This window comes from Eretmochelys imbricata, chromosome 27 (assembly GCF_965152235.1).
Source record: "Eretmochelys imbricata isolate rEreImb1 chromosome 27, rEreImb1.hap1, whole genome shotgun sequence".
NCBI classification, from domain to species: domain Eukaryota; kingdom Metazoa; phylum Chordata; order Testudines; family Cheloniidae; genus Eretmochelys; species Eretmochelys imbricata.
This window is the reverse complement of record NC_135598.1, coordinates 15,664,713-15,691,761: the sequence shown is the minus strand read 5'-3', so window position 1 is coordinate 15,691,761 and position 27,049 is coordinate 15,664,713. Positions and strand designations below refer to the sequence as shown.

The window sequence follows — 27,049 nt, the reverse complement described above, 5'->3', positions numbered from 1 at the left end:
TGCATTTTTATTGATGTCAGTCCAGCAGCAGAGTAAGGCAATTATGTTTGCTCAGAGAGAGAGAGCATCCTCTTTCACTGACACTTTTGTAAGCAGTTTGACTATTCAGCTACATATATATCTACAGATCTATGGGTGTGAGTGAGCCAGAGGTGACTGCTGCTTCCGATGGAAGCCTGAGCACATGGCCCAAGGAACAGTAGATCACCAGCACACTGGCAAGGCCCTGCAGTCAGCGGCTCAGGGACCTGTCTGGTTCTGGAAGCCGTTGTAGGTGAATGAGGGGAGGGCTGGTGAGCACGAGGCAGTCTTTGACAGGCAGGCAACATGGTTAACTTCACACTTGCTGGGGTCCTGGTCACTTCTGAAATAGATGCCGTCAGGTGAGTGAACAGAGGGGTCTTCATCGAAATAGTTGTAGGGTCTCAGGAAAAAGCCGACCCCGTTCCCCACAGTCACCGTGTTAGGGATATCCTCCGTGTGCGGGACATGCAGGAAACCAACAGAAATCCAGGCAACCAAGTCCTGGAAGAGGAAGACACGCATCACTGGGCTATTTCAGGAGAACTGCTAGTTAGGAGAACACACTTGGGGCAGACCCTCTGTAAACACCACTGAGCAACGACCATTGGTCCAGCAGACACTTCAACACACACAGGGAATGAGGGAATACCCTGATGGCTGTGACATGAACTGCTCTAGCCAGCATTGTGTCTGCCCACCCGTGGACTGGGCTCCCCATCTGCTTGCTGTGTGTGTATGTCTGTCTGTCTGTCCTGCACACTCCCCTGGAAGGTGCTGCAGCCCCCAGTGGAAGGAGAACCCCGCACACCTCGTTTACGATGGTCTCATTGTCTATGAAGTCAGCGAAGGCCACAGTGGGCGTCCAGGGGTCGTTCTGGTTGTAGATGCTGGTGCTGGTTGGCTCCTTCTCTTTCCGTTTGGTGACAGCAAGTTTGTATCTAATGAACAGAGAGAAGAGATTGATTTGCTCTCCCCATGCAGACTGAGCGATGACATCCGTGCTGGGAGCCTGGACTCCTGGATTCTCTTCCCTGCTGAATGAGCCTGGGCGAGTTACTTTTCCTCTCTGTCCCTGTTTCCCCAGCGGCAGAATGGCAATAATGATCCCTGCCTCCACGGGTGTGTGACAATTAAGACAGTGCTTGTAAATGGCCCTGTGTGTTTGGCTGGGCGGAGTGCTAGTGAGACACCCTCTCTGCAAATCAGCAGTGTAGTGGTCCCACTTGCATGGCATCCGTCAGTGGAGAGCACCCCAGGCCGGGAGAGGACCCACCCCACACTTGCTGACGAGTGGCAGGAATACTAGGGGAGAGGATGTGAAATGGAAGGGCCATGAAACCATCAGCACCACACGGTCAGACAGAGGAGTAACGAAGGACAGGATCTGGCACAGGCTGTGTGGTGGAGGGGTACAATCTGGGGCATGACAGCAAGCACTGGAGAGATTACCCTAGAGCTCTGGCTACATGGGCCTTGTGAGCCCCAGATTGCTGCCTCCCTGTGGGCATCACACTGAAGTTAAAGGGATACTGCTCAAGATGACAAGACTCGACATGTAGGTGTTAAATAACAGCCTAGATTCACATAAAGATGGGGGGGGGGCATAATATCTTTTATTGGACCTCACCCACCTTGTCTCCCTAATACAGCTACAGCGATACTGCATACAACAATCAAGATTCACAGCACTTAAGGCCAGAAGGGACCATAAGATCTATCATATCCCTCCTGCATATGGTAGGTAGCCTATTACATTTCACCGTGTTACTCTTGCATTGAGCCCCAGAACTTCAGAAGACATCATGAGACAGAGAACCAACACTTACCCTGGGAATTTATTCTAATGGTTAATCACCCGCACTGCAGAAAACTGGGGCCTAATTTCTAATTTGAATTTGTCTGGCTCCAGCTTCTAGTCAATGAACGACTATGAAGAGAAGCAATTCTGCCACTTTTCTCTTGCATTTTAAAGGCCAAGAATATTTATTTTAATTGTTTAACCTTTCCCCTGTAGGGCAGGTAGCCCCAGCCCCACTGCCCAGGGCTATGGCATGGCCTGTTGATTTCCATTTCCAAACAGAGCAAGGACAAAGTTAGCAAAGAGCCATGGCACAGGGGAAAGGAAATTGGGGTTCGAAATACTGTGGGATTTGTGTCACCAGCAAAATAGCAAAATAGCCTGGAGTATCTCTGGGGCTGAGCCCACGGTGAGTCCCCCCTCAACCGGGGGCCTCCATCTCTGGGTCTGAGCCCACGGTGAGCCCCCCCCCATACAGGGACCTCCATCTCTAGGGCTGAGCCCACAGTGAGGCCCCCCTCAGATGGGGGCCTCCATCTCTGGGGCTGAGCCCACGGTGAACCCCCACCCTCCAGACAGAGGCCTCCATCTCTGGGGCTGAGCCCACAGTGAGCCCCCCCACCCCCAGACAGGGGCCTCCATCTCTGGGGCTGAGCCCACAGTGAGCCCCCCCACCCCCAGACAGGGGCCTCCATCTCTGGGGCTGAGCCCACAGTGAGCCCCTCCACCCCCAGACAGGGGCCTCCATCTCTGGGGCTGAGCCCACAGTGAGCCCCCCCACCCCCAGACAGGGGCCTCCATCTCTGGGGCTGAGCCCACAGTGAGCCCCCCCACCCCCAGACAGGGGCCTCCATCTCTGGGGCTGAGCCCCTGGTGATCATGGGAGCTGTGCCTGGATCCTTTTAAAGTCTATTTTTATCTTCACTCACAGCTCTCCAGGCTCCAGCAGCTGGGCAGGGGGAGCGAGCGCCTCCGTACTCCTGGCCTCTTTCCCTCCACTTTGTCCCAGCCCTGGATGCTATTTCAGCGCAGGGATTTTATCATTTCCCTGTGGCCGTATTCCCTCCTTGTGTGGGGCTTGCCCCGTCCAGAGGCTGAGCAATGGCAGAGAGGGAAACACCGTCGGCAGAGCTTGCACCAAGTCACTTTCTGCTTTGGATCCATCTCTCGGGGTCTCATATCCCTGCTGCCCCAGAGTGACTCCCGTGTGACCCCAGCAGGACAGGGTGGGAGAGCCGGAATCAGAGGCCCAGCTGGTATATCAATCAGACCACAGCATTCCTGTTGCGCCCAAGTAAGGCTGGATGGAAACGGGCCAGCACTGAATACCCTCCTTTATCTTGGTGTCGGACTGGAGAGTCCATCCAATCCAGTGTCCCATTTCTGAAAGCAGCCAGCACCAGATGCTTCAGAGGAAGGTGCAAGAAACCTCATAGCGGGACTTGTGGAATAACTGGTTCCCCTTACTGCCAGGCAAGCAGTGCTTGGCTCAGGCCCTGAAGCAGGAGGCTGCAGGCCCATTGCTGCACCATTGCGGGCTGCTCCCCACAGCCCCGGTTTTGCAGCCACTGGTCCCAGCATCTCACCAACCCAGAGAGGGATGGCAATTCTCTAAGCACAAGCAGGAATTGCTTAATTTCTAAATGTAAACACCTACCTCCCCCAGCTGATGGACCGCTCCATGGAACTGGCTTCTGGCAGAGGGTCACCAGCAAAGCTGACTATCTGGATCCTGTAGCCACGCTGGTTACCCCACTTATTTTTATGGTTGGTGGCAAAGTGGATGTATCTGGGGATCGTGGAGTAAAGTGGGAACACGGCCTTGTCCTCTGTGTCCAGGACTGTCTTGGTGAGCCGTGGCCTCTGTATCTGGTGCCCTGGACTCCAAGGAGCCTGCACGGTATCGAATGTCATGTCATGAGCCACCAGAGAATTCTTGGTTCCTACAAAGCAAAGAGAAAACCTCTGAGAAATTGCACCTTTGGCCTCCTGGGCTTCCCCATAGGTTGTAAGAATCAGGCCTTGGCTCATTCTAAACTGCAAGCTACAGACGCAGGCCCTGCAGATCACTCAGGAGTGAAGAAGAACTGTGTGAAAGATCTTGAACAGAACCAATCTATTGCATAGAGGAAACACCACCCCCTCCAAAGGAGCAGCTGACAATACTGCAGAACAAGGAACTTCCTACTCACTTAGCATGTTGGGACATGAAAAATTCTAGAGTTCTCTCCTGGATCGACTCATCAGGGTGAGGATCCCCAACCCACCCTGTTGTGCACCCGAACTACTTGCGTCCTCTTGGAAACTCCTCCTTGCTCCACTGCTTTCCATTCTTCAGCCATGTGGGAAATGGGGAAAGGTCATTCCCCCCCACAACTCCTGGGAAAAAGGGTGTTCTCCTCTCTCAACACTTAGAGCTAGCATGGGGACCTGAGATTTATCGCACAGGGCTTACTACACAGTGACTGTGTTTCAAAATCACCTGCTATATATCTATGATGTCTCTTCAGGCAGCTCCACCACTAAACAATGTATCTGCCACCCTCTGTCTGTGACATGAGTATAGAGGTAGTCCTTTAATAGGCACATATTTTTTCATAGGTATCACCAGTCGATATTTAGATCGTTCAGCCATCTAACTCCTCGAGGGTGGCAAGGTGTTACAGTTCACCCTCCAATCCTCTAATTGTGCAACCTTCAAGAGTCTATCGTCCAGTCTTCCAAGAGGTGCTGGTCCCATGGGACTCATGACATTTCATGGGTGGATTGGGGCGAGGCCCAGCCATCTTTATTGAGAGGATTAATGTTTAATTTTAGTTGTAAAATACCTTGCGCTTGGCTCAAGAGAGTTTAAAAGTCCAGAAGGGAGACAGAAAATTAGGAGTGGAATATAGCCAGGAGCTAGAGCTCTGCCCCACCACTCTCCAGGAGGACACCAAGTGCTTTCAGCCAATGCAACCCAAGTTAGAAGCATCGTATCATCAGAAGACACTTGCTGGCTGATAATGCCCAGAGGGAGAAACTGTTCCTAGAAGCTTCCAACAGCGCTGCCTTTTCACAAGTTAACTCTTCCATTGGTGTTAAAGCATTCACAGGAGTCACATGACACAGGGGTATTTGCCGTTGAACCCTTCCTGCCCCAGGTCACGCCATGGCAGTCAGGACGGAACTGAAGCTTCTTGCCAGCTGTCCCGTGTGTCTGACACTCCTTGTAGCGGCTGTCCCCTGTGTGCTGAGAATGCCCCTGGGACTTGTTCTGCGGATGCTCCACTACTTAGGCTCACACCTATCGGGATGCTGAGAATCACCACCTAGTGGTTAATTGGACGCTTTACTGGCATGTGGCTAAGTATGGTCGGTATTTCGTCATGCGATGCTGTTCATGCAGAAAGTCACTAGCAAGAGTAATCTGTTTTCCATGCTATATCCTACTCTAATAGCTGGGTTTGATTCCTGCAAGCATCCCCTTTGGGGCTCAGTAGGTCTGTTACATACAGTGGCCTCTTACCTGTGCAGAATTAATGCATGCCCCACAGGTGGATTGGAGTGAATCTGTCCGAGTCTCTTATTCCCACAGGCAGTTAAGTTATACTCTTCCATGTTCAATGCTGAATCCTTTCTCCTCCCCCCAGGGAGGTGGTTGCATCCAAGATCTATGGCACGCAGTCAGCAAAGTTTGTGTCCTCAATTCCTAAACCTGCCAAAGTTTTATGTTTTTCCTATGGAAGTTGATCCAGAAGGTTTTCTAATTTAATCTGGCTTCTCCACTTTATCTGCTGCTCTGGTGAGTTTCTGTGCCACTTAGTTACACTGATCTCCAGCTCGCTTTATGGGGAGGAGCCCTTGCCAGCTCCCTGAAGTACAAACTATAGAATGCAGAGCTTATATCCAGAGGCCCCAATTCTTGCTGCATTCCAGCTTCTTTACACCATTTCAGCACAGGGCAGATCCCAGAGCAACCCAGGGCTACTCCAGTGTAAGGACTACTCCTACGCACTCCACTCCTGGCAGAGTGAGCCAGGGGTGGGAAAGGAGACGGCTGCCTGATCCCTTTGAGTTGCAGTTGTTCTGGGCTGTGGGAATCTGCCTTAAATTAGGTTCTAATTTACACTGGGGGATGGGCAGGCCCTGGCCAAGCCCAGAACTCAGAAGCCCCCTTTGCGCCACCTTGGGCCGCTCTTCCCAGAATGTGGTTCTACAAAGACTACCCTGCAGTGCTGGGTGTCCTTCACAATGCACAGGCATGAGAGAGAGAGAGAGAGAGAGAGCGAGAGCGCACATGCAAAGAGACCTACCTCCAACATCCAAGTCCACTTTATAACTGATGAGATGGTTGTGTATTGTCCCCAGGGTGTGTTCCCCAACCTGACTGCCATGGTCAGTGCCTGTGCCATAGTAAAAGGAGGAGCTGATATATCCGGTGGCGTGGATTTTTACTTCAATAGCTCCATTCTGGTAGAATATGAAGTCCCAAACGTAGTCATAGTTTATGAGAGTTGAAATGGCTCTAAGAACAAGAGCGTATTTAGCCAGACCCCCATAGTACAGGGACTGCAAGTTGGAGTAATGGCGCCTCAGCGGGACTGAAGCATCCTGCTCGAAAATACATAAGGAGTTTTTATTAACTTTAGGGGTCTCTGATTCAACTAGATAGTGTCTATCCACATAGGTGGCTGTGTAGGGGCAATCAACACCTCTGACCAGCTCACAAGCAAACCTGCCGATGCCAAAGCTCCCATCCATGTATCTGGTCACCATCCCTCCAGGACAATTAGAGCCATAGACAGCAAGGGCTTCTTGGAGACTCAGCTCATAGACAATCCTCTCTCCTTTGAACTTGATGTCAAAGAGACGTGGTCCTGTATTCACATCCATCCCAAAGGCGAAACTCCAGGACTGGAAGATGACTTGATTGTTTTGGATGCTGTAGCGGGGCCCACGAGGCTCATATTGCAAAGGGCCTGGTGCCATGGGGACTACTCTGGGCCTCATGGAACCAAATTCCTCATCAGGTCGGACTTTCTTAACTTTTACACTTTTCACGTGGCCTTCTGTGAACTCGCTCTCCAGCTGCTCCATGTCTTGATAGTACTGGCCATTATAGAACACTTGGCTTATCCTCCATTGGGAGATGTCCAGGCTGCTGTGATTAACCAGCACCTCCAGCCCCACTGGGTGCAGATAGTAGCCACTGCCGTTCACATTCTGGAACAGAACAAACCAGGTGGCACGATCTCCTGACTGGAACCCCCGAGGAACCGTGGTGAGGGTGGCAAAATTGGTCCCATCATAATCACAGCACTCTCTAAGCAAGCTTGGTGCTTTGGAGAACTCCTGGTAGACAAAGTGGTCAATAGCCTTGTATTCCTTCTCAGTCACTGGTCTGCGGTGGTACGGCAGCTTCCCTCCATACTTCTGCACTGTGAGATCCCTGTGAGTCGTCGGCTTTGGCAGGGGACCCACCACGTACTCCGTGACATTCGGGTCTGGTTGGTTTCCAAAATACACCACAGCCAGCGCCTGCCGGGAGGGTCGCTTTCCCCCACGATCCAAGAACCCCAGCACCTCTGCCTTGGTGGGGAGCTGCACATCGATGTAATAAATGCAGTTATCAGAGGGGTTTGCTTGAGAGGCATCTACCAGTGGCACCCCAAGGTTTTCCTGAAGATACGTCACCACTTGCACCATTTCTTCTGGCGTCAGATCAGCAAAGACCAGGCTCTGGTCACCGTGCTTTCCCTGCAGGGTGCTCAGGGTCTGCGGCTCACAGCTGGTTGGTTTCACTCCTCTAGTCAGCAACACACAAACCAGAGCGAAAATTGTGGCTAGCGCCAGAACCAAGAGGATGAGGACAGTTTTCAGGTTCATGTTGCTGCAGCTGCAGAGCTGGCTCCTGAAGCCTCACAGAATGGGGGGGCCTGCTGCAGTCAGCCTTGCTGCTGGACGCGTTATTCCAGGAGACGCAGGCTGTGTCTGTTTGTGGGGAGGTGCAGGGCTGGAGGAGGGAGATGTGGTGAGAAGACGCTTGAGGTTTGCTGGCAACCATAAAAGGCTTCTTCTCCGTCTCCAGACCATTCACAGGCTCAGCTTCTTAAGCAGCACTTTATGCCTCCACACAGCTCACTTCCTGGCCAGCTCTTCAGGAGGCAGGTTACCGATGCTGCTCCCAGCTCCGGGGTCCTTGGGGCAGGGATGGCTTTAGAGTCCTTTTAGAAAACACAAGCATAGACCCAAAAAAACAGGGAAAGCAAAATGCTCAGGCCAACAAAGCAGAGACGTTGAAGAAGAGAGATGGTCTGCTAGGGGCTTCTTGCCAGATGCTGTAACTCGATCCCTCCCTGGCTACAGTCCACTTCTCTGCAGCCCTGTCCCAGACTTTCCCCCTTCGGGCTTCCCTCGGTCTTGCTCCTAACGGGTTCTCCTGCAGGGCGATTTACTTGGTTACATCCCAAGAGCTGTTGTTCGGGCTGATCAGGCTGGACTCGTCTCTTGCACCTGCTCTGCTCACTCCTTTATTTAGCGTTTGAGGGCAAACGGGCCTGGCTCTGCCAGGGGTGACTCCCTATATCTAGTCCCTGTTCCAGCCTCCTGCTGCTGTTCCTCTCTCAACACCGCAGGGAGTTCCTCACTGGGTGTGTGGCACCTTACTCTGCGAAAAGCCCTCTGGAACGGAACTCCTCCCTAGCAGTACAACCCAGCGGGAATAAGAGAGGCCGAACTGGGCCCATGGGGGCTAGGGACTCTTTCTTTGCTTGTCAAGCACCCTGCACATTGCTGAGGCTATCTGTGATAAAAATCATAGTAACAGGGGCTGCTGGGAGGGGAATGGGGCTGCAGGAGGGTTCACGGATTACCTGTTTGCCTTTAGAAATAGTGTTTATATTATGTAGCAGCACCCAGAGGTTCTGGGGCCAGTCGGAGCTGCCTGGTGATGGGCACTGAGCAAACATACATGGAAGACAGAGCTCACAGATGCTATGAAATAAGCCCAGAGAAAATAAGCAAATCCCACTCCCATTCCCCATATTTTGGGGGTTGGATGTACCAATCACAAATGTGCTGTAGGCGGGTTGCTGATGATGGCCAGACAGGGTCAGAGACCAACAGTGTCTCATCCCCTCAAAAATCTCCTTCCCCATGGCATACCCCTCCCATCCGGTTCGGAGCTGGATTTGGCGCAGAAAGATAGGGTGGCAGCAGCGAAGCCCAGGATGCTCTGACTCGACTCACTGTCACTCAGTTTGCCTCGTCAGCAAATTGTCCTTTTCCATCCCTAACCCCCACGTTCAGCAAATGCCCCATCTCCCTCAGGCTCTGCTCCCATCCCCACATTTCCTGCCCACCTCTGCTGCCTTCTCTCCTGCTGTTTAGGACATTAGGTGTTTTCCCCTCTTCCCATTCCCCTCCCTTCCTCTTTTAAAGTCATAAGTTCCTTTCACCAAATGCTTGGAGAGCCTCCAGCTCTCACTGTGTAGCTAGAGGCGACCAGGCTTTGCTTTTGTAACAGCTGGGCAGGGCTGGCTCCAGGATTTATGGTGCCTCTGAAACCTGCATGTTGTCAAAATCAAAGCGTTCCCTGCACGCTCCACCCCCCATGCAGAGCTGACCCAGGTGACTCTCTGGCCTCATCCTGAGGGCTGCTGCCCCCTCAATACCAGGAACAGGTGAGGATCTGGACTCTGCATAGGGGTGGGGGCTACACCCCTGATTGGTTAAGGCCCCATGTCCTGTCCTGTCCCACCAGTTTGGCAGAAATTGCAAGCTCAGCTCAGGCACTTTGGAATTTAGTCTCCGTGGGCGTTGAGTGGGGAGGGGAGGGGGGTTAGACCAACCCTTCCTGTGATGGAGGAGACGTCTGAGCTGCCCACTCTGCCCCTTTCCTTCCCAGGAGCCCGTTTCCAACCCCAGAATCATTTCCAAATTCACTCCTTCCATGCTTCCTCCTCCTAGGGGTCTCTCACAGTGGAGCAGGGCAGTGTCCCAGCAGATAAAATGGCCAACTCCTCTCGCGGCCAGGTCAGCGGCGCACTGGGCCCTTTTGGCAATATGTCCCTAATTCTGGCCTAGGGACCATCCCTCTGCGCAGGGGCATGGCCCTGCCTTGTGACTTGATCCAAACCTGCCTGCAGAGCCCCGTCCCCTTGGCAGGCAGCGGGAACAGGCCCTGGCTGGGGATGCTTGTTGCAAGGCAGGTATCAGAGGGGGCCCCAGGGCACAGAGGGACGGGCTTGGACAGGCTGAAACTGGGAGAAGCCCCCTAGCAGTGAGATGGGTAAGGCAGCGCCATCCCCTGCCTGTGGGGAGCAGGGCTGCCCAGCCCCTGGCACCCACACGGTGCTCGCACCAGGAGCGCCCGCCATGTCTCAGCTGCACTCCCACGACGGGCCCTGGCCCTGCAGCGCCTCCTCCTGGTCCCGGGCTGCTGTGGCAGCTGCCAAGCAAGCAGCCTCTGCCTCCCGTCTCACTGCCCCAGGCTCCAGCCCACAGTAGCAGAGACTCAAGGTGAGGGGGGCCCTAACACTAGCCCCACAATCACTGTTGCTGGCTTCCCTATCAGCCCAGCACCCACCCCTGCACCCCCCCAGCCCAGCACCCCATCTACCCACCACCAGCCCAGCTACCCCCAAGCTACCTCTGGACCAGCACAGCACCCCCCAGCCTGCTCACCAACCCCAGCCCTGCACCCCCCGAGCCCTGCATTAGGATGGGCGTTATGGGAACGAATAGGGCTTGGTGTCAGTCTTGTGGGACAGCCCTAGCTAAGAGCAGTGGGAGGTGCAGCCTCACCTGCTGTCTAATCTCCCAGGCCACAGAGGAAGCTTGAGTTCAGATTCTCTCGTAGTACCCTCCAAGGTCACATTGCCTCCCCCACAAATGACCAGGTCTCCCGGAGCAAAAGCTGACCTAGGGCCCTTAGTCTGCTTCCTTTGCAGGATCAAATTCATCTGGGTCTGGAGCCTCAGCAGTCCCATCATTCCCCAGCTGCTCTAAAAACCATGCTTCCTCCTCGGACAACAGACCCCCGATCTTGGGAAGGAGCCTCCTCCCTTGGGACTAGGGAGGGACGAAACTTATTTCAATGTCCCCTTGTCACTAACATCCTTCCAATGATGAGCCCTAATGGTCTCATTAGCTTCTGGCCTAGCCCTGGCCAGTGCTTGGTCTTCGTTTCTTCCACTCGATAGTCCACTCACTGCATTGACCATTCTTAGCCATTTAACAGGTCTTTCAGGTCTCCTTGCCTGCCTCTGCATCATCAGCCCAACGTTCTTTTGTGCTCCAGGCAGTGGAAGCTGCTTTGCACCCTGGTATGTGATACGAAAGAGTGTGCAGTGTCCCATCCCATAATATCACAGCCATGACACCTGTGAGTGAGTGGCTTGTAGAACCCCCTCACCCCCATGGTCTGGCTCGACCCAGCACCTTTCAGTTCTAAGCATCCCATTCATTTAAATATTGAACAGCTCACTTGTCCCTTTTGTGGCTTGTGATGACTCAGGGGCTCCTTGTGCCCCATCTACTATTCTGCGGATCTTCAGACATCTTGCTTTTACATCAAGTATTTACCAGAGATCACCGTCCCCAAGGCTGCTCACTTAGGGAGCAGATGCTCAGAAGCCAGTTGTCAAATCTTCATCCATTATTCCTTTCCTGTTGTTGAACTACCCAAAAGGTCTGGAAAGCGAAGTGAGTAGGAATGACTTAGCTCACAGCCTTCTGCAGGGCACCAGACTCTCACTGCAGCCAGATCAGACCCTCAGGAGAGGCCTCAGGCTATCGGGCTTTATATATCTGATGTTCCTGAAAGGCACTAACCCATGATGAGGACTGGCTAACCTCAGTGAGATCTCACAGATGCTGTAAGGCTTGTGCTTTCTCAAGGCTGTGATTTAGCCAAAGCTTCAGGCCAGAGCATGTTTTAAAGTTGACTTATAAATGTAGGCAGCGCACACTCAGCCTGTGCAATTCATTTCTGGGGGAAGGCCGAAGGTATAACTGGATTCAAAAAAGAACGAGATAAGTTCATGGAGGACAGTCCATCAATGGCTATTAAACAAGATGGGCAGGGACGCAACCCTATGCTCTGGGTGTCCCTAGCCTTTGACTGCCAGAAGCTGGGACGGAACGACAGGGGATGGATCACTCAGTGACTGCCCTGCTCTGTTCATTCCCTCTGAATGGCCATTGTCAGAAAACAGGATCCTGACCGAGATGGACCATTAGTTTGACCCAGGGCGGCTATCTAGTCACATGTGCTTATGCTAAGACTCTTCACCCCTTCAGCCTTCGTGGACACAGGCCGTGCCACACAGCTGCAACGGTTTAGGAATAAGGCATTTGAGATAACTTTGGACCAACATCAAGCTTCTTTATTTTCACCTGAGCTAGTTACTACTCAGCATTTATTACTGTTATCGGAGGAACAGAATTCACTCTCCTTCTCCCTGCCTCCCTCCATGCGACAGACTGGATTTAAACAAGTTATTCTAAAAAAGACTAATGCAAATTCTAACCTGGCCGTGCACCGAGAATGTTATGTTTCTCTTTAAAGATACAGTCTCTTGCAGTAGTGAAGTTATTATATAAAAAGCTACGCAACATCATCAAGAGATGGACTTGAAGACAGATCTCCATTATTAAAATAGATTTTTTCCGGCAGAGTGGTCACTCGGGTGCATCAGATTCATTTCTCCTACCACATAAAGACCCTGCAGCCCACAACTCTTAGATACAGCCCTTGTAAGCAGTGATAATGGTGATGTCACTTTATCAAAAGATAAACATAGTAATTAGAAATGGATTTTAAGACCGATCTCCGTCATGCAAATGGGTCTTCTGGGCAGAGTAGTGATTCTGGGGCACCATATTCCTTTCTTCTGCCACACAGAGACCCCGCAGCCCATAACTCTTACAGTCTCGTCAGATTTTGGAAGCCGTCATAGGTGAATGGAGGGAGGACTGGTAAACATGAGGCAGTTTTGGACAGGCAGGCAATATGATTGACTTCACATACACTAGAGTCCTGCTCACTGCTGAAAAAGACGCCATCAGGTGAATATATGGAAGGGTCTGTGTCATAATAATTGTAGGGTCTCAGGAGAATGCTGACTCCATTTCCCACTGTCACTGTGTTGGGAATATCCTCGGCATGTGGGATGTGAAGGAAACCAGTTGTTATCCAGGCAACCAAGTCCTGGGGAAGGGAGACAACGTCAGATAATTTGGTTATTTCAGGAGAACATCCATTTGGGAGCACATACAGGGCAGACCAGTAACGTCACCTGGGCCAAAGCCAGCAAATGCCACCTGCCGGGCTCCCTCTCTAGGAGAGCGGCTTGGACAATGGAAACATTTTCCTGACATTTTTTCCCCATTTGTTTGGGGCAATTTCAGATTTTCAGACTCTCCTGACCAGCTCTGCTCATTCACTCTACACACGACTCAGTCGTAGGGACTTCACAAGGGCAAAGGGCTTGTGCTTTCTTGTAACAGGTGCCAACTTGGAAGAGGGGAAACATGGAGTGCAGTGAGTTAATTCTCCTTCCCCAAGGTTTTCCTTTTGTCCCACAGAAACCAAGAATCCTGTTAGCAATGTCTGTCCGAGCCCTGAGCAAAAGAATGGGGCTTGTCTGTGTGGGTCCTGGGCTGTGGATAGCTTTAAGACTGATAATACTCAGCACGCTGTAATACGTGGCCCCAGCACAAAGAGAACCGAACTCACCTCGGTTACGATGCTCTCATTGTTTATGAAGTCAGCAAAAGCCACAGTGGGTGTCCAGGGGTCGTTCTGGTTGTAGATGCTGCTACTGGTTGGTTCCTCCTCTTTTCGTTTGGTGACAGCTAGTTTGTACCTAAAGAGAGGAGAGAAAGAAGGCAGCTTCACAGGACAGGGACATTTAAAACCAGATTGGGAGAAATATACTACAGGGAACACTCTGCCCTGACCCCACCTGGCAGGGTGGACGGGGCATGGGCTAAATAATGTAAGGGATCTTTTCCATCTCAAGCGTCTACGATCCTAATGTACGCCTCACAAAACTATTACCACAACATTCAGCCCAGCTGTCAGGATCTACTAAGGAAACACCAGAGAGGGTGCCAGCAAGGTGCATCAGCAGAAGGGGAGTGGGTGTGACCTGGGCTGGAATAGCGGGTACTGCAGGTCACGACTGAGATACACTGGCTGAGCTATGGCCAAGGGGTGAGGCAGGACTGGGAAAAGAGCGGGGGCTTCAGGCCACAGTTAAGGTGGACTGGAAGAAGTGTGTGGCAGCAGGGGACAAAATGAACTGATGAAGAAGAAAATTCAGTCAAGGTGGCAACAGAGGTTCGGCTTTAAACTCCAAGGAGTGGGCAAACAGCTGATAGGGCATAACTAAGGCTACGTTTATGTCACAAAGTACCTGACTTCCAGAGATTTCTGATATTGTCTGCTTCAGCCCCAGGGGCTGCAGGACTCTGGAGCTGACAGCCAGTGGGGCCCTGGCAGGGTTCCAGCAACAGGTGACAGACTCCTGAGTGGGCCCTCCTCAGGGTTCCAGCGACGGGCAACAGCCTCATGCAGGAGGTGGGGGACGCCTCAGGCAAGCGGCTGGGGTGTCCGGTTTTCTCTTGGGGAAATATGGTCACCCTGCATTTCCCAGCTGCTGTGGGTGGAGGGGGAACCCCACAGCTCCCAGCCACCATGGTGGTGGGGGAAACCAGGGAGCCGCAGCAACAAACGTCACAGACAGGTCACGGCTTCTGTGAATTTTTGTTTATTGCCCATGACCTGTCCATGACTTTTACTAAAAATAACCATGACAAAATCTTAGCTTTCGGCATAACTCCCAGTGATTGGTAAGAGGGAATGTGACACTTTCATTATGGCGTACAAGAGCCTTTGCCCATGTCCGTTCTATGAGTACCTGAACCAAGCAGCCACTGGACACCTAGGCATCCACAGGTGACTTATGCATCATCATAAATTATGTGGGAACATCTAGATGAAAGCTGCCTACCTCCCCCAGCTGATAGCTCGCTCCATCAAACTGGTTTCTGGTAGATGTTCCCCGGTGAAGCTAACAATCTGGATCCTGTAGCCACGCTGGTGGCCCCACTTATTTTCACTGTTGGCTGCAAAATAGATGTATCTGGGCATGTTGGAATGGAGCCGGAATGCGGCCTTGTCCTCTGTGTCCAGGACTGTCTTGGTGAGTCGTGGGCGCTGTATCTGGTGCTCTGGACTCCAAGGAGCCTGCACAGACTCGAATGCCATGTCATGGGCCACCAGAGTATTATACGTCCCTAAAAGGCAAAGGGAAATACCACTGAGAAATCACTTCCTGGGCTCCCTAGACAGCATATGCATCCTCACCTTCACCCCGTCCCAGAGGCTCTGAACAGCGTGGGTTCTGCATGGTGTTATCTCCACGTCTGCAGCTCTGTGCCCAACAAGCAATCTCATGCCAAACGAGTGGCTAAGTCCTTCTCAGCAATGACTGCAGTTGTGACGAGTGGCTGAGCTGCAATGAGATGTGACTGACCCCATCATCTGGCTCCCACCCTGTGCAGAGGGTTAAGTGGAGCCTAAGAGGTGCATAACCCTTGTGCTAGCCCCTGCAGACTGGTGAATTCTCCCCAGATGACAACGCAGCTAATGTCATTAGCCAACGATACATGTACAATAGATCAGGGGTTTTCAAACTTTTTTCATTTGCAGACCCCTAAACAATTTCCAGTGGCGGTGCAGATCCCATAGTCTGTGTCCATGCACCACAGGGTGAAAACCATCATGACAGACCAAGTGGAATATTTCTGCTCACGATTTTGCAGCTTCCTAGAAGAGAAGGTGAACTTGCAAAATGACCGGGGGAGTGAGCAGCTCCTCTCAAGAACTGGGCGAGTCCATATAATTCAGGGCCTTGCAGGGAATGAGTCTGAGCGGTAAGGGTTGGGGAGGGGAGGGCGGCTTTTGTCATATGTGAATTCCAGGGATTTATAGAGTGACATTATGATATTTTCTATCGTATTATCCGTCCCTTTCCTAATGGTTCTAACCTTCTGTTCACTTTTTTGACTGTCGCTGTCCATAGAGCAGATGTTTTCAGGGCATTATCAACGATGACTCCAAGGTCTCTTTCTTGAGCGGTAACGGCTAATTTACACCCCGTCATTTTGTATGTATAGCTGGGATCATATTTTCCAGTGTCCATTTCAATGCTGCTAAGTACAAAGTATTTCATCTGCCATTTTGTTGCCCAGTTGTCTAGTTTTGTGAGATCCCTTTGTAACTCTTCACAGTCAGCTTTGGACTTGATTAATTTTGTATTGTCTGCAAATTTTGCCACCTCACTGTTCACCCTGTTTTCCAGATAATTTATGAATACGTTGAACAGCACAAGTCCCAGTACAGATCCCTGGGGGACACCACTATTTACCCCTCTCCATTCTGAAAAGCTGACCATTTATTCCTACCCTTCATTTCCTATCTTTTAACCAATTACTGATTCATGGGATAAGAGGGAAGATCCTCTCATCCCATGACTGCTTAGGTTGCTTAAGAGCCTTTGGTGAGTGACCTTATCAAAGGCTTTCTGAAAGGCCAAGTACACTATATCCACTGGATGACCCTTGCTACATGCTTGTTGACTCTCTCAGAGAATTCTAATAGATTGGTGAGGCATGATTTCCCTTCACAAAAGCCGTGTTGACTCTTCCCCAGCAAATCATGTTCATCTTATAATTCTGTTCTTTACTATAATTTCAACCAATTTTCTGGTACTGCTGTTAGGCTCACCACCCTGTAATTGCCATGATCTCCTCTGGAGCCTTTTTTAAAGTAGGCATTACATTAGTGACCCCCACCACCACCACCAGTCATCTGGTACAGAGGCTGATTTAAGCAATAGGTTGCATACGAGTTAGTAGTTCCACAATTTTGTATTTGAGTCTCTCCAGAACTCTTGGGTGAATACCATCTGGTCCTGGTGACTTAATACTGTTTAGTTTATCAATTTGTTCAGAATCCATCTCTATTGACACCTCAGTTTGGAACAGTTCTTCAGCTTTGTCACCTAAAAAGAATGGCTCGGGCGTGGGGTTCTCCTCCAGAACTAGAGCCCTGCCTATCCATGGATATCCGCTTTATATCTGCAGATATCCGCAGGCACAGACCATTTCTGCAGATCGGACACGGATACAAATTTTGTATCTGCACAGGGCTCTACCCATATCCTCTGCAGTGAAGACTCTGCAAAGCCTTCATTTAGCTTTTCCACAATGGCCTTATCTTCCTTGAGTTCTCCTTTTGCACCTCACTCATTCAGTGGCCCCATGGACTGTTTGGCATGGTTCCTGCTTCTGATGTACTGTACAAAAAAAGTAAGTAAGAGTGGCTTATTCCACTACTGGGAGGCCTCCATATCTCAGTGAACTTCCAAAAAAACATATAGTCTGACATACACAGGCTTAGGGCTAGCAGATGTTTGGACTGAAAGAGTTCTTGGCCCAAACGCAACAGAACAAGCTGTGAATCATAAGACATATGCCAGGGTAATACTGGCTCACAGACTGCCATTTCTAGCACTGTGGTGCCTGCTTCTTCCACAACTATTGGAGTTTATAGCAACGCATGATCAAGATCTTGAAGAGCATATTGTGAAAGCCGATCGGTCACATTCTTATGGTAAACTCATATAAGCTTTCAAAAAATTTCACCTCTACATTTTTGACCAGCAAAGGTGAAGGTAGGGGGTGAACTTCAGGTTTTGATGTCAGTACATGAAAATGGTGTCCCTACTGCTCATGTTCAACTATGCACAGAGAGAAGGAAATTGAGAGCTGCAGCTCTCCACCTTCAAATGTGAATTTGAATAATGCTATTCTTTGTGAGCTGTGGCCACGCAAACTGTGCAAGGTAGGCGTGCGACCTACAGTGCAGAAATGCATCAACTACCAGCTGAAGTCGTCAAAGAGTTCCAGCAAGGAGACTGTGTGGTCAAGAGATCATGTCAGACGTTCAACCAAGTGGACCCTGATCAGAGCCAGGAGTGGCTTACTGGGGTAGGGAAGAAAGGACTGCAGGCGTCACCAAGACTTGCTCAGTCCTCAGCAGAGAGTGTCTTACCAGAGAGCCCAGATCACAGCAGACTGCAGAACCAAGTTCCACGCTGGCTTGGCTGGCCAGCTGGCTCAAGGAAGCAATGTGACGGGGAAGTTGAGGATTCATTCTTACGAACACTTCAGAGATTTGAGGTGTTCTCTGGAGATGAACCACCAACTTCATTGCAAAATATCGCAACAAAAGATGTAGCTGCCGAAGCCACACAGGGCATGGTGCTGAATGCAGAGAGCCTAGGGCCAGCTCTGCTGAGAAACAGCTTATGACACGAGAGAGGGAGCCTGGTCACGTACAGAGTCATGATCCACTGCCAAGAAATAATGCTCGAACTTTTTCCAGGCTCTATGAGGTGGGGGAAGAAGTCAAAAGAAAGCCTTCATAGTTGAAGCCTGACATGTTTTTCAGCAACAAAGCACAGCCCTTGTGAAGCCAGCAGGACTGACTTTGCAACAGATTTCGACACGAGTTAATGCCTATCCCTTTGGCATTAGCCCAGGCAAATGACAGTCTAAGAACAGGCCCAAAGGCAATATTGGGTGAGGTACTGACAGCTGATGTCCACTGCCTGCCAACAGTTAACCCTGGTGGGAGAAGCTGTCTTGTGCTAGATGCATAAGCTTTGGTACAAGCCATAGGAAAGCCCTCCGGGGCCAAAACATTTGGAGACCTTGTAGACAGATCTGTAAAAATAGGACTGGATCAGACTTTCACAGAACAGACACTGCATTTGGTAGTTACTGCGAAGAATAGATTAAGTGTTGTACAAGGCAAAAAATGCTCAAGAAGTACAAGATGCAGCTGAAGAAAGGTGGACGGCAGACATGGGCCTCTCCCAAGTAACTGGATGGATTCCATTGCACTGCCAGTAAATCAGGAGGCTCCGCAATATTTGTATGGGAGTAACTAAGACTAGTCTACTAACAAATTCAGTGCATGGACACAACGTTGATAAGGGCCCATGGGAATAAGGGAGATGCTCACGAGAAGGATTCCCAGGAACTTTCCAAACTCTGTGAGCCGGGAAAAGGTGGTTATAGTCTCTGGTTTTCAGTTTGAGTTGCTCTGGCTTCTTCTGCTTAGGCAAGGCGAGTTTAATTGAGGCGTTCATTGAAAATAATTTCAGAGCAGCTACAGCCTCAGGAGGAAAGTGCAGCGGGACCCAACTGTATCAGTCACTACAGACTATGCCTGTAGCTCTCTCCAGCAATTCCTATGAACTCTATCGCCCCTGGCATGGCGGCTTCATGGCTGCTACTGGCAGGGAATCCTCTGGGCAACCTGACACAGCAAGCTTCACGTCAAGGGAGCCCGTGCAGCTCCCGTGAGGCCTTCACAGATGCTCGGTCCAGTGGGACAGATTAGTCAAACCCTGCAACACACTCCCAAGCCAGCCCTGGGACCAGCTGCTACCCTCCCTCCCATCTGCTGCGTGGGCAGTTTCCCAACCATCATCCACATGAAGCCCTTTGTGCGGGGTAGGACAGGGAGCTCCATGGTGCACACAGGTAATCCATGCAAAAACATGCCCCATGTAACGTACAGTCACAGGCTACCTGGCCCTTGAAGGGAAGCGGGGCTCAGCCTGGCCATGATCTAGCAGTTACCCCTCAAGCCTTGCCCCGACGTAGCCGAGTAGGGGCAGTTCGCGATCCCAGCCGGGTGTCATGGAGTTGGAGCGGCTGAGCACGGCTACAGAGAACTACTTCACCAGAGCTGGACACGGCTGACGGGAGCAGGCCCAGGAGAGAGGAGGCAGGGAGTGTGTGTCCCCCCGCATCTCTCTGGGAAGGGCCTGCTAAGGAAACTGAGGAAGGCTGTGGGGACAAAACTGGGCCCTGTGGTAGGCCCTGGAAAGGAGGCAAGATCCAGGGAGAGATTGCAGAGGAAGCAGGATTCTCCTACGGAGAGAAACCCCCAGGGAACTGAGTAGGCTCCAGGGTGGGGCGGGGCTGAGATAGGCTTTGTAAGCGAGAGCAGAAATCTTCAGTAGCGCAAGGGGCAGGTGAATGATTCAGGTTTGTTTGGCTTTTCACTTGGCCCTTCCGGTTACCCTGGACGGGGCTTGAACTCTGTCTTGGCCATGGAAGACCTGGTGAGAAGCAGACAGCCTGCCGGCAGCGCTGGACCGAGGGTTCTGGAGCCATTACACATGGACGCAAGGGGGGGCATTCTAAGGGTGAACGTGCCCCACCGCATCTGTAAGCTCTTCAGGGCAGGGACTGTCGAGTCACTGTGTGTTCGTCCACCGCCTAGCACACAGGGCCCTGTTCCCCCAAGGAGCTGCTCTTGTGACCCTTGGATCTGCTTTACAGCAAGCAGCAGCTGAGCCTGGAGGAGTGAGCCCAATTCCTGCAGAAAGGCACAAACACTGTTTCGGGCTCTGACACGATGATTCTCCCTGCTGAAGGACTGCACCGAGACAGGACCTGGGACAGTTCGGCAAAGGCCCTGCCAGCTTCCAAGGAGTGTGCGGAATGGCACAAGGCAGGAACTCAAACAAACTAGAGTTGAGGGTTCTCGGAGAGATCCAGAGTGACTGGCAGAGCCCCAGCAGCCTCAGCCCCACGCCAGTGGGATTCCAGGGGCTCTGCAGATGTGAGAAGAGTTAATGCCATCTCTACATTTTGGGGAGGCCTGGTGTGTCACCACCTTAGAGCTGACCAAGGGCTCCTAGCAAATTTCCACTCCTTTTGGCATCTTGGGAAGAAATGTGTCTTGCCCCATATGGATCATCCTGTTTTTAAATCCTGCTCCTTGGATTCTACAGTGCTGCCTGCGAGCCTGGACCTGGATCCTTCAGCCTCATGGCTAGCACGCTTATGGCCGCCCCAGCAGGTGTTGAACCGAGGACCTCTAGAGCTAAAACGTGAGCCTCTATAGGGCGAGCCGAAGAGCCAGGCTCAGGAGCTGGGGCTCCAACAGACACACATGTGCAGATCAGGCTTGGAGGGAGATGTGTGACATACACCCCACTGGGTTACACTTGCAGGGGAGATTGCGGTTGTCTCAGCCCAGGAGCCAGATGCCTCCTGCTTAGGGTTGGTTTTACAATCCCCCCACCCAACTTGGACTCCTGGAAGGGCTTCACTGAAACAAGGACTTGCCTAGTTTGTGAACTGCTGCTCCAGGGATTTATCCCGGTTCCTGAGACCAGCCACCCCGCTGCATTGGTTGTTTTTTTCTGGGTAGAGAAGATAAAGCCAGTGAAGTGCATTATTTACCTCCATCCTGAGGTGCTTCCCTTGCCTCCCCACACCTGCATGGCCAAGCACCTGGTGGGTGACATTTGTTTGTTGTCTTTAATAAGCAAAGGTTCATGCAATGCTCTGGCTCACAGGGCTATTGCCCCTGAAGAAAGCTGGCCTATGGACCAAAACCCCACTAGGCAAGCAGCAGAGATGGCGTCTCACCAGGAGGGCACCAATCTTAAAAAGGTCACGTTTGGCCTGAGGAACCAGGAGCTGGGCATGTGGATGAGCCTGGGCTGAGAAATGCAACAGAAATAAGCAACCATGAGACAGACTCCTAATGGAGAACCTCCCTCTCCCTGTTTCCTACCAGAAATCTTATCATGCCATGTTGGACAAGGACCATTTCCTTGTGAAAGGACAGTTGGCTCCCACTTCCTCCAGCTGGAAATCCCACGGGACAAATTGAAATGCTGTTGGGTTAGTGGTCCCCTGCTGAACCAACAGCAACCAATGAACGGACCTTGATGGAGTCTAGGGCAAGTCAGCATGGGTCATCACCCTGGGCACTGCGGCAGGACGCAGGAGCCCTGGATTCTGTCTCCAGTTACTTGGTGAGCTTGTCCCCTCAGTTTCCCCATTTAAGTGAGAACGATACGATTGACCCAGCTCTGTGAAGCAATTCAAGATCTATGACTGAAGGTCTAATGTAAGTGCTATGCACGCTCACTGCGGCAGTTTGCCCTAGAGTATCTCCCGTCTGCAGCTTCTTGTCAGTCAGATGCTCTTCATGTCTCCACTGCCAGGAGCTCTCAGCCTTTCTGCCCCATCCAGTGGCTGGTAGTCAGCAGGCTAGCTTTTCTCTACAGAGCCCCAGAACTCCAGTTCATTTGGTGCTGGGACGGGTGCAGGGGCTGCTGTTACCAGAATTCAGGCCACAGCCCATTGCTGAAAGGAGCTGGTAGGGCAGACTTCTAACCTATTCATCTGATGGACATTTGCAAGTCACGTGCAGAGCATAGACAGACAACTGTGCATGATGCAGGCCTCTTAACCAACCCGCCCCATACCCACCGTGCCTGCTTCAACCCTCAGCAAAATCCCAGAGGGCTTGTGAGAAATGGGGGAAAACGTAAGGCGTTGTTTAAAACCAGTTTGTACATGTCCTGTGCCTCTCACCGAGCCTGCACAGAGCAGCCTCACTGCTAGAAGGGGAGCACCAGTGTTCCAGCCCGGGGCATCGGGTTAGGTTCTTGTGACTGCTAGAAACTGATCTGCCAGCATCTCGTCTGCTGCACGATTTACCTTGTTGGTTGCGCTAAGGCTGCTCTCTGCTGGCTGAGAGACGTGCTGCCGGGACCGAACCAGACAGTGGGCCAGTGACACTCATGTCACTGCCCTGACTTCAGCGAGTCAGCCACAGGTACCCAAGAGCAGAAGGCAGACTGCTGTATCTGCATCCCTCTCATAGCATTAGGGGATGGTGGGTATTAGAATACAGCCACCTGGGGGAGGGAGCCGCACAGCCTGCTAACATGGGAGAGGGGTATTGTAACAGCAGACAAAGATCTGAGCACCATCTTTCAGCGCTCTCGGGGCCGGGGCCGGGGCGAATGGCCTGTGCTACCGTGGGCAGCCCCCTGGGCAAGAGGAGAATTCTAACGTGACCCATTCACTGCAGCTGTTGGGGCTCTGCGCTCACGAAGGCGCTGGGACTAGCTTGCACCTGCCATTAGGATTCTTTACATAAAAGCCTCTTGGATTTCCCATGCACCCTCCAGGCTGGAACACACAGAGGACGAGGGTCCAGGGACGTGACCTCCCATTTCATCCAGAAAGGGAGGGGATGTTGCCTTTATACCTGCGTCCACGCACTCCATGGTCAGTCTTGGGCTGTGCAACTTTTCCTGCAGCCCACGGGACTGGCCTTGCTCTCTGACCGGCAGCCCTGCTGCCCTCCCAGCCCACGGTGTCGATCCACCCCCTACGGCGTCTTTCATGGGGGCTTTGGCCCTTGTGCCACCCAGCGTATGTTCAAAATGCCCAGTGTAGACTAGAGCTAAAGAGGAGATCAGAGCGAGAGATTTTACTCTGGAGGAGGGTAGACGAGACACCTCTGTAATCTCTCAGATACACACGCACACCCTGTTCCTGTCTTCCCTTTCCTAACACTACGTTTGGGATCACCTAGGATTGGAACGTGGGCCCGGGCGCTGTGTGTCAAACACAACACAAAGCGGGAAAGCCGAGAGCTGGTCCAGAAGGGAGAGTTACCAGCCCTAGGACAGAAAGGAAACAAAACAGCTGGGAGATCACAATACGTGGGTCTTATCCACATGGGTCCCAAGCAGGCACATCCTGGGAGGTAAAGAGCCTGTCCCTGCAACCTGTCAGCCTACGTGGCCCATCCCCCAAGCAGACGGCATTAGAGAGCGGAGAGCAGACATCTCCATCGTGGAAGCTAATGCACAAACACCAGGAATCAGACCACAGCAATTCTGGGATGCCCCTTATTGATTTACAAATGAAACACACACGTTCAGTGGGGGTCTCTAGAACTCTTCACTGTTTATCGGGTTTCAGATTTTGACGAATAGAGATTCCTTAACTTCATTTCCTTCACCCCTGGAAATCTGTAAAATGACCAGTATTCCCCCGCCTTGCCTTTGCTTCTCAGGCCCCCTCAGGGCTCCATTCTCTCACTTCGCTATTGATCAGAGCGGTTATGCAGCGATTAAGGAGTCTGACCAGCAGCAGAGCAAGTTAACGCTTCCCCACCACAACCAGAGTGAGGACACAAGTGGGGGCAGAGACAGAGAAACCCTATTGCTGGGGCATATGCCAGGGAGGTCCCTCTGATACCAGCAGAAGGAGAAAAGCAGCAGAGTCCATGAGAAACCTAATTTTGCAAATGTAAATGTGCCTGGGAGATGCTGAGATACTAAAAGGATGGGCACAGAACTAGAAAGGAAAGTTACACCGAGACCTACCTCCAACGTCCAAGTCCACTTTATAATGGATGGAATGGGTGTGTATCGTCCCCAGGGTGTGATCCCCAACCTTATTGCCATAGTCCAGACCGTCACCGTAGAGAAAGGATGAAGTCATGTAGCCTGTGGCATGGACTTTGGCCTCAATAGCTCCGTTCTCGTAGAAGATGAAGTCCCAGACGTAGTCATAGTTGCCCAGAGTGGCAATGGACCGAAGGACCAGAGCAGAGTTGGTCAGCCCTCCATAGTACAGGGACTGCAAGTTGGAGTAATGGCGCCTCAGAGGAGACCCAGAGTTCTCCTCAAAAATGCAGATGGAGTTTTTATGCTTTTCAGGAGTCTGGGTTTCAATTAAGTAGCATGTGTCTACGTACGTAGCTGAATAGGGGCAATCAACCCCCCGGACTAACGGGTACGTGAATCTCCCGATGCCAAAGCTCCCATCCATGTACCTAGTTGACATCCCTCCAGGACAGTTGGACCCATAGACAGATATAGCATCCTGGACACTGATTTCATAGACAATCCTCTCCCCCTTAAATCTGATGTCAAAGAGACGCATCCCCGTGTTCACGTTCACCCCAAAGGCAAAGCTCCAGGCCCGGGAGACAACTTGGTTGTTTTGGACACTGTAGCGGGGCCCATGAGGCTCGTACTGCAGGGGGAACGGGGCCCTGGGAGCTGCTCGGGGCTGCATGGAAGAGAATCCCCCGTCGGGTGGGGCTCTCTTAACTGGGTCCACTTTGACATGGCCCTGCTTGAACTCCCTCTCCAGCTGCACCAAGTCCCCGTAGTACTGGCCGTTAAAGAACACTTTGCTCACCCTCCACTGGGAAACGTCCAGGCTGCTGTGATCAACCAGCACCTCCAGCCCCACCGGGTGCAGGAAGAAGCCGCTCACGTTGTGGAACAGAATAAACCAGGTGTTGCGGTCTCCAGACTGGAACCCCCGGGGAGCTGAGGTTAGTGATGCAAAATTGGTCCCATCATAATCCAATACTTGACTCAGAAAGGTAGGGGCTGTTGAGAATGCCTCCTTCCGTAAGAAGATTTCAATCTGCTCATACTCCTTCCCCAGCACCGGTCTGCGGTGGTACGGCAGCTTCCCTCCATACTTCTGCACCGTGATGTCTTGGTGAGTTGTTGGTGTTGGCAGGGGACCCACCACATACTCTGTGACATTTGGATCTGGCTGGTTTCCAAAATACACCACAGCCAGTGCCTGCCGGGAGGGTCGCTTTCCCCCACGATCCAAGAACCCCAGCACCTCTGCCTTGGTGGGGAGCTGCACATCGATGTAATAAATGCAGTTATCAGAGGGGTTTGCATTATAGGCGTCCACCAGTGGCACCCCAAGGCTGCTCTGCAGGTACCTCACCACTTGCACCATTTCTTCTGGCGTCAGATCAGCAAAGACCAGGCTCTGGTCACTGTGCTTTCCCTGCAGGGTGCTCAGGGTCTGCGGCTCACAGCTGGCTGGTTTCACTCCTCTCGTCAGCAACACACAAACCAGAGCGAAAATTGTGGCTAGCGCCAGAACCAAGAGGATGAGGACAGTTTTCAGGTTCATGTTGTTGCAGCCACAAAGGCAGAGGAGACTGTGAGAGCCTTCAGGAGCCACTTCCAGAGTGGAGTTCCCAGCTGCACGCAGCCTGTTTAAGCTGCAGCTGGATGGGTGAAGTACAGGAAACATGAAATGTGGAGGCGAGGTGGGAGGAGGAGGAGATCTGAAGTTTGTTGGGACAAGAAAGGGCAGGTCTTTGCTATCAGCCCATCCAGCACGCTCTGCGTTACACTGTAACTGATACACAGAAGACCAGTTACAGAGGAGGCCCCATTACTTGTTGGTTCAGACCAACTTCCAGAGGCTGCCTGTAAAAGTTGTGATCCAAGCATTCAGCATCAGTAGGAAGGTGAAACCAAATCTGCAAAAGGCTGGAGATTTTTGCTATCGTGCAGAATTTCATCCTTTCCTGGCTCACTAAGCTTGGACTGCTCCTGGGGCTCCTTTCTCGTGAACTCTCCACGCTGCTGCTAGTTTCTGGTTCTCCGTCTGATTTGCTCTTGCATTTCCTTGGTAAGCAGGGTGGTTGTATTGTTATCTCTGAAAAGGGTTCATCTTGACTGTGGCTCTGGCTTAACCAATGCTTGTTTGGGACAAAGACTAGAGCCGCGGGACACAGCAAATGTGGCGGAAGGCGCTAGGCGAGGATTTGGATTTTAATGCGCTCTCGGGCCTTGCCAAGACAAAGGCTGTAGGGAGAGTGGTGCAGTCCTCTACGGGGGACACGAAGCACGCTGGTGGCAGGTGCGTGTGCTGGGGTTTGCACTGGGGTAACCCGGACAAGGCCTCCATTTCCCCCCACCCCCGCCATTCCAGGAGTCAGCACCTCTGTGTTGCTAACAGGAAGCAGGTCCTTGTGAGATGGAGAGGAGGCAGGGGATCCATCTCCTCCCGATGCCATGTCTGGCTCTGGGGGGATGCAAAGTGCCACCTCGTTACTGTTCCCTTTTTGCAGAAGCATTTTTAATTTAAAGACCCTCCCCCCAGTGCTGTCACAGAGTCCCTGCTGAACTGACGTCTTGCTGAGTCGCAGACAGACAGACTGACAGCCCCACTGAGATGACTGGGGTCACCAGTGACCCCCGAGCACAGACACTTAGACGACACCTAATAGTTTCAGCCAGCAGATGGCGTGCACAGTAGCACCAAACAACCCTGGTGTGTAGGACGTCATACAACTCTCAAATAACCTTCCATGGGAACTGCTGCTGGAAAACATGCCTGGCTGGGTTGAAGCAATAGGAATTCAGCAGCCGCAATGAGGCCAGTTTGGGGTCCGAGTCTTGGGACCTGAACCACAAAGGTTCCCAGAGAAGATCAGTAAATGCTTAGCACGGCACAAGCCAGTCAGCTAATCCTCCCCGTCCCATGAGATAGGACACT

The 27,049-nt window shown here is 51.9% G+C and overlaps 2 protein-coding genes across 2 annotated transcripts; both read right to left on the bottom strand.

The window, feature by feature from the left end:
* Nucleotides 1–240: 240 nt before the first annotated feature.
* LOC144258039 (amine oxidase [copper-containing] 3-like) lies at nt 241–7,702 on the bottom strand. The gene is made up of 4 exons (XM_077806351.1): nt 6,118–7,702; nt 3,480–3,765; nt 833–962; nt 241–525 (listed from the first exon to the last, which is right to left on the bottom strand). Exons 1-4 carry the CDS (start codon nt 7,688–7,690, stop codon nt 241–243), a joined length of 2,274 nt encoding a protein of 757 aa, XP_077662477.1. The 5' UTR covers nt 7,691–7,702.
* Nucleotides 7,703–12,170: 4,468 nt separating this feature from the next.
* On the bottom strand, nt 12,171–25,687 carry LOC144257976 (amine oxidase [copper-containing] 3-like). Its single transcript, XM_077806257.1, has 4 exons — nt 24,103–25,687; nt 14,824–15,109; nt 13,545–13,674; nt 12,171–13,016 (listed from the first exon to the last, which is right to left on the bottom strand). Exons 1-4 carry the CDS (start codon nt 25,670–25,672, stop codon nt 12,732–12,734), a joined length of 2,271 nt encoding a protein of 756 aa, XP_077662383.1. The 5' UTR covers nt 25,673–25,687; the 3' UTR covers nt 12,171–12,731.
* Between the last annotated feature and the right edge of the window lie 1,362 nt (nt 25,688–27,049).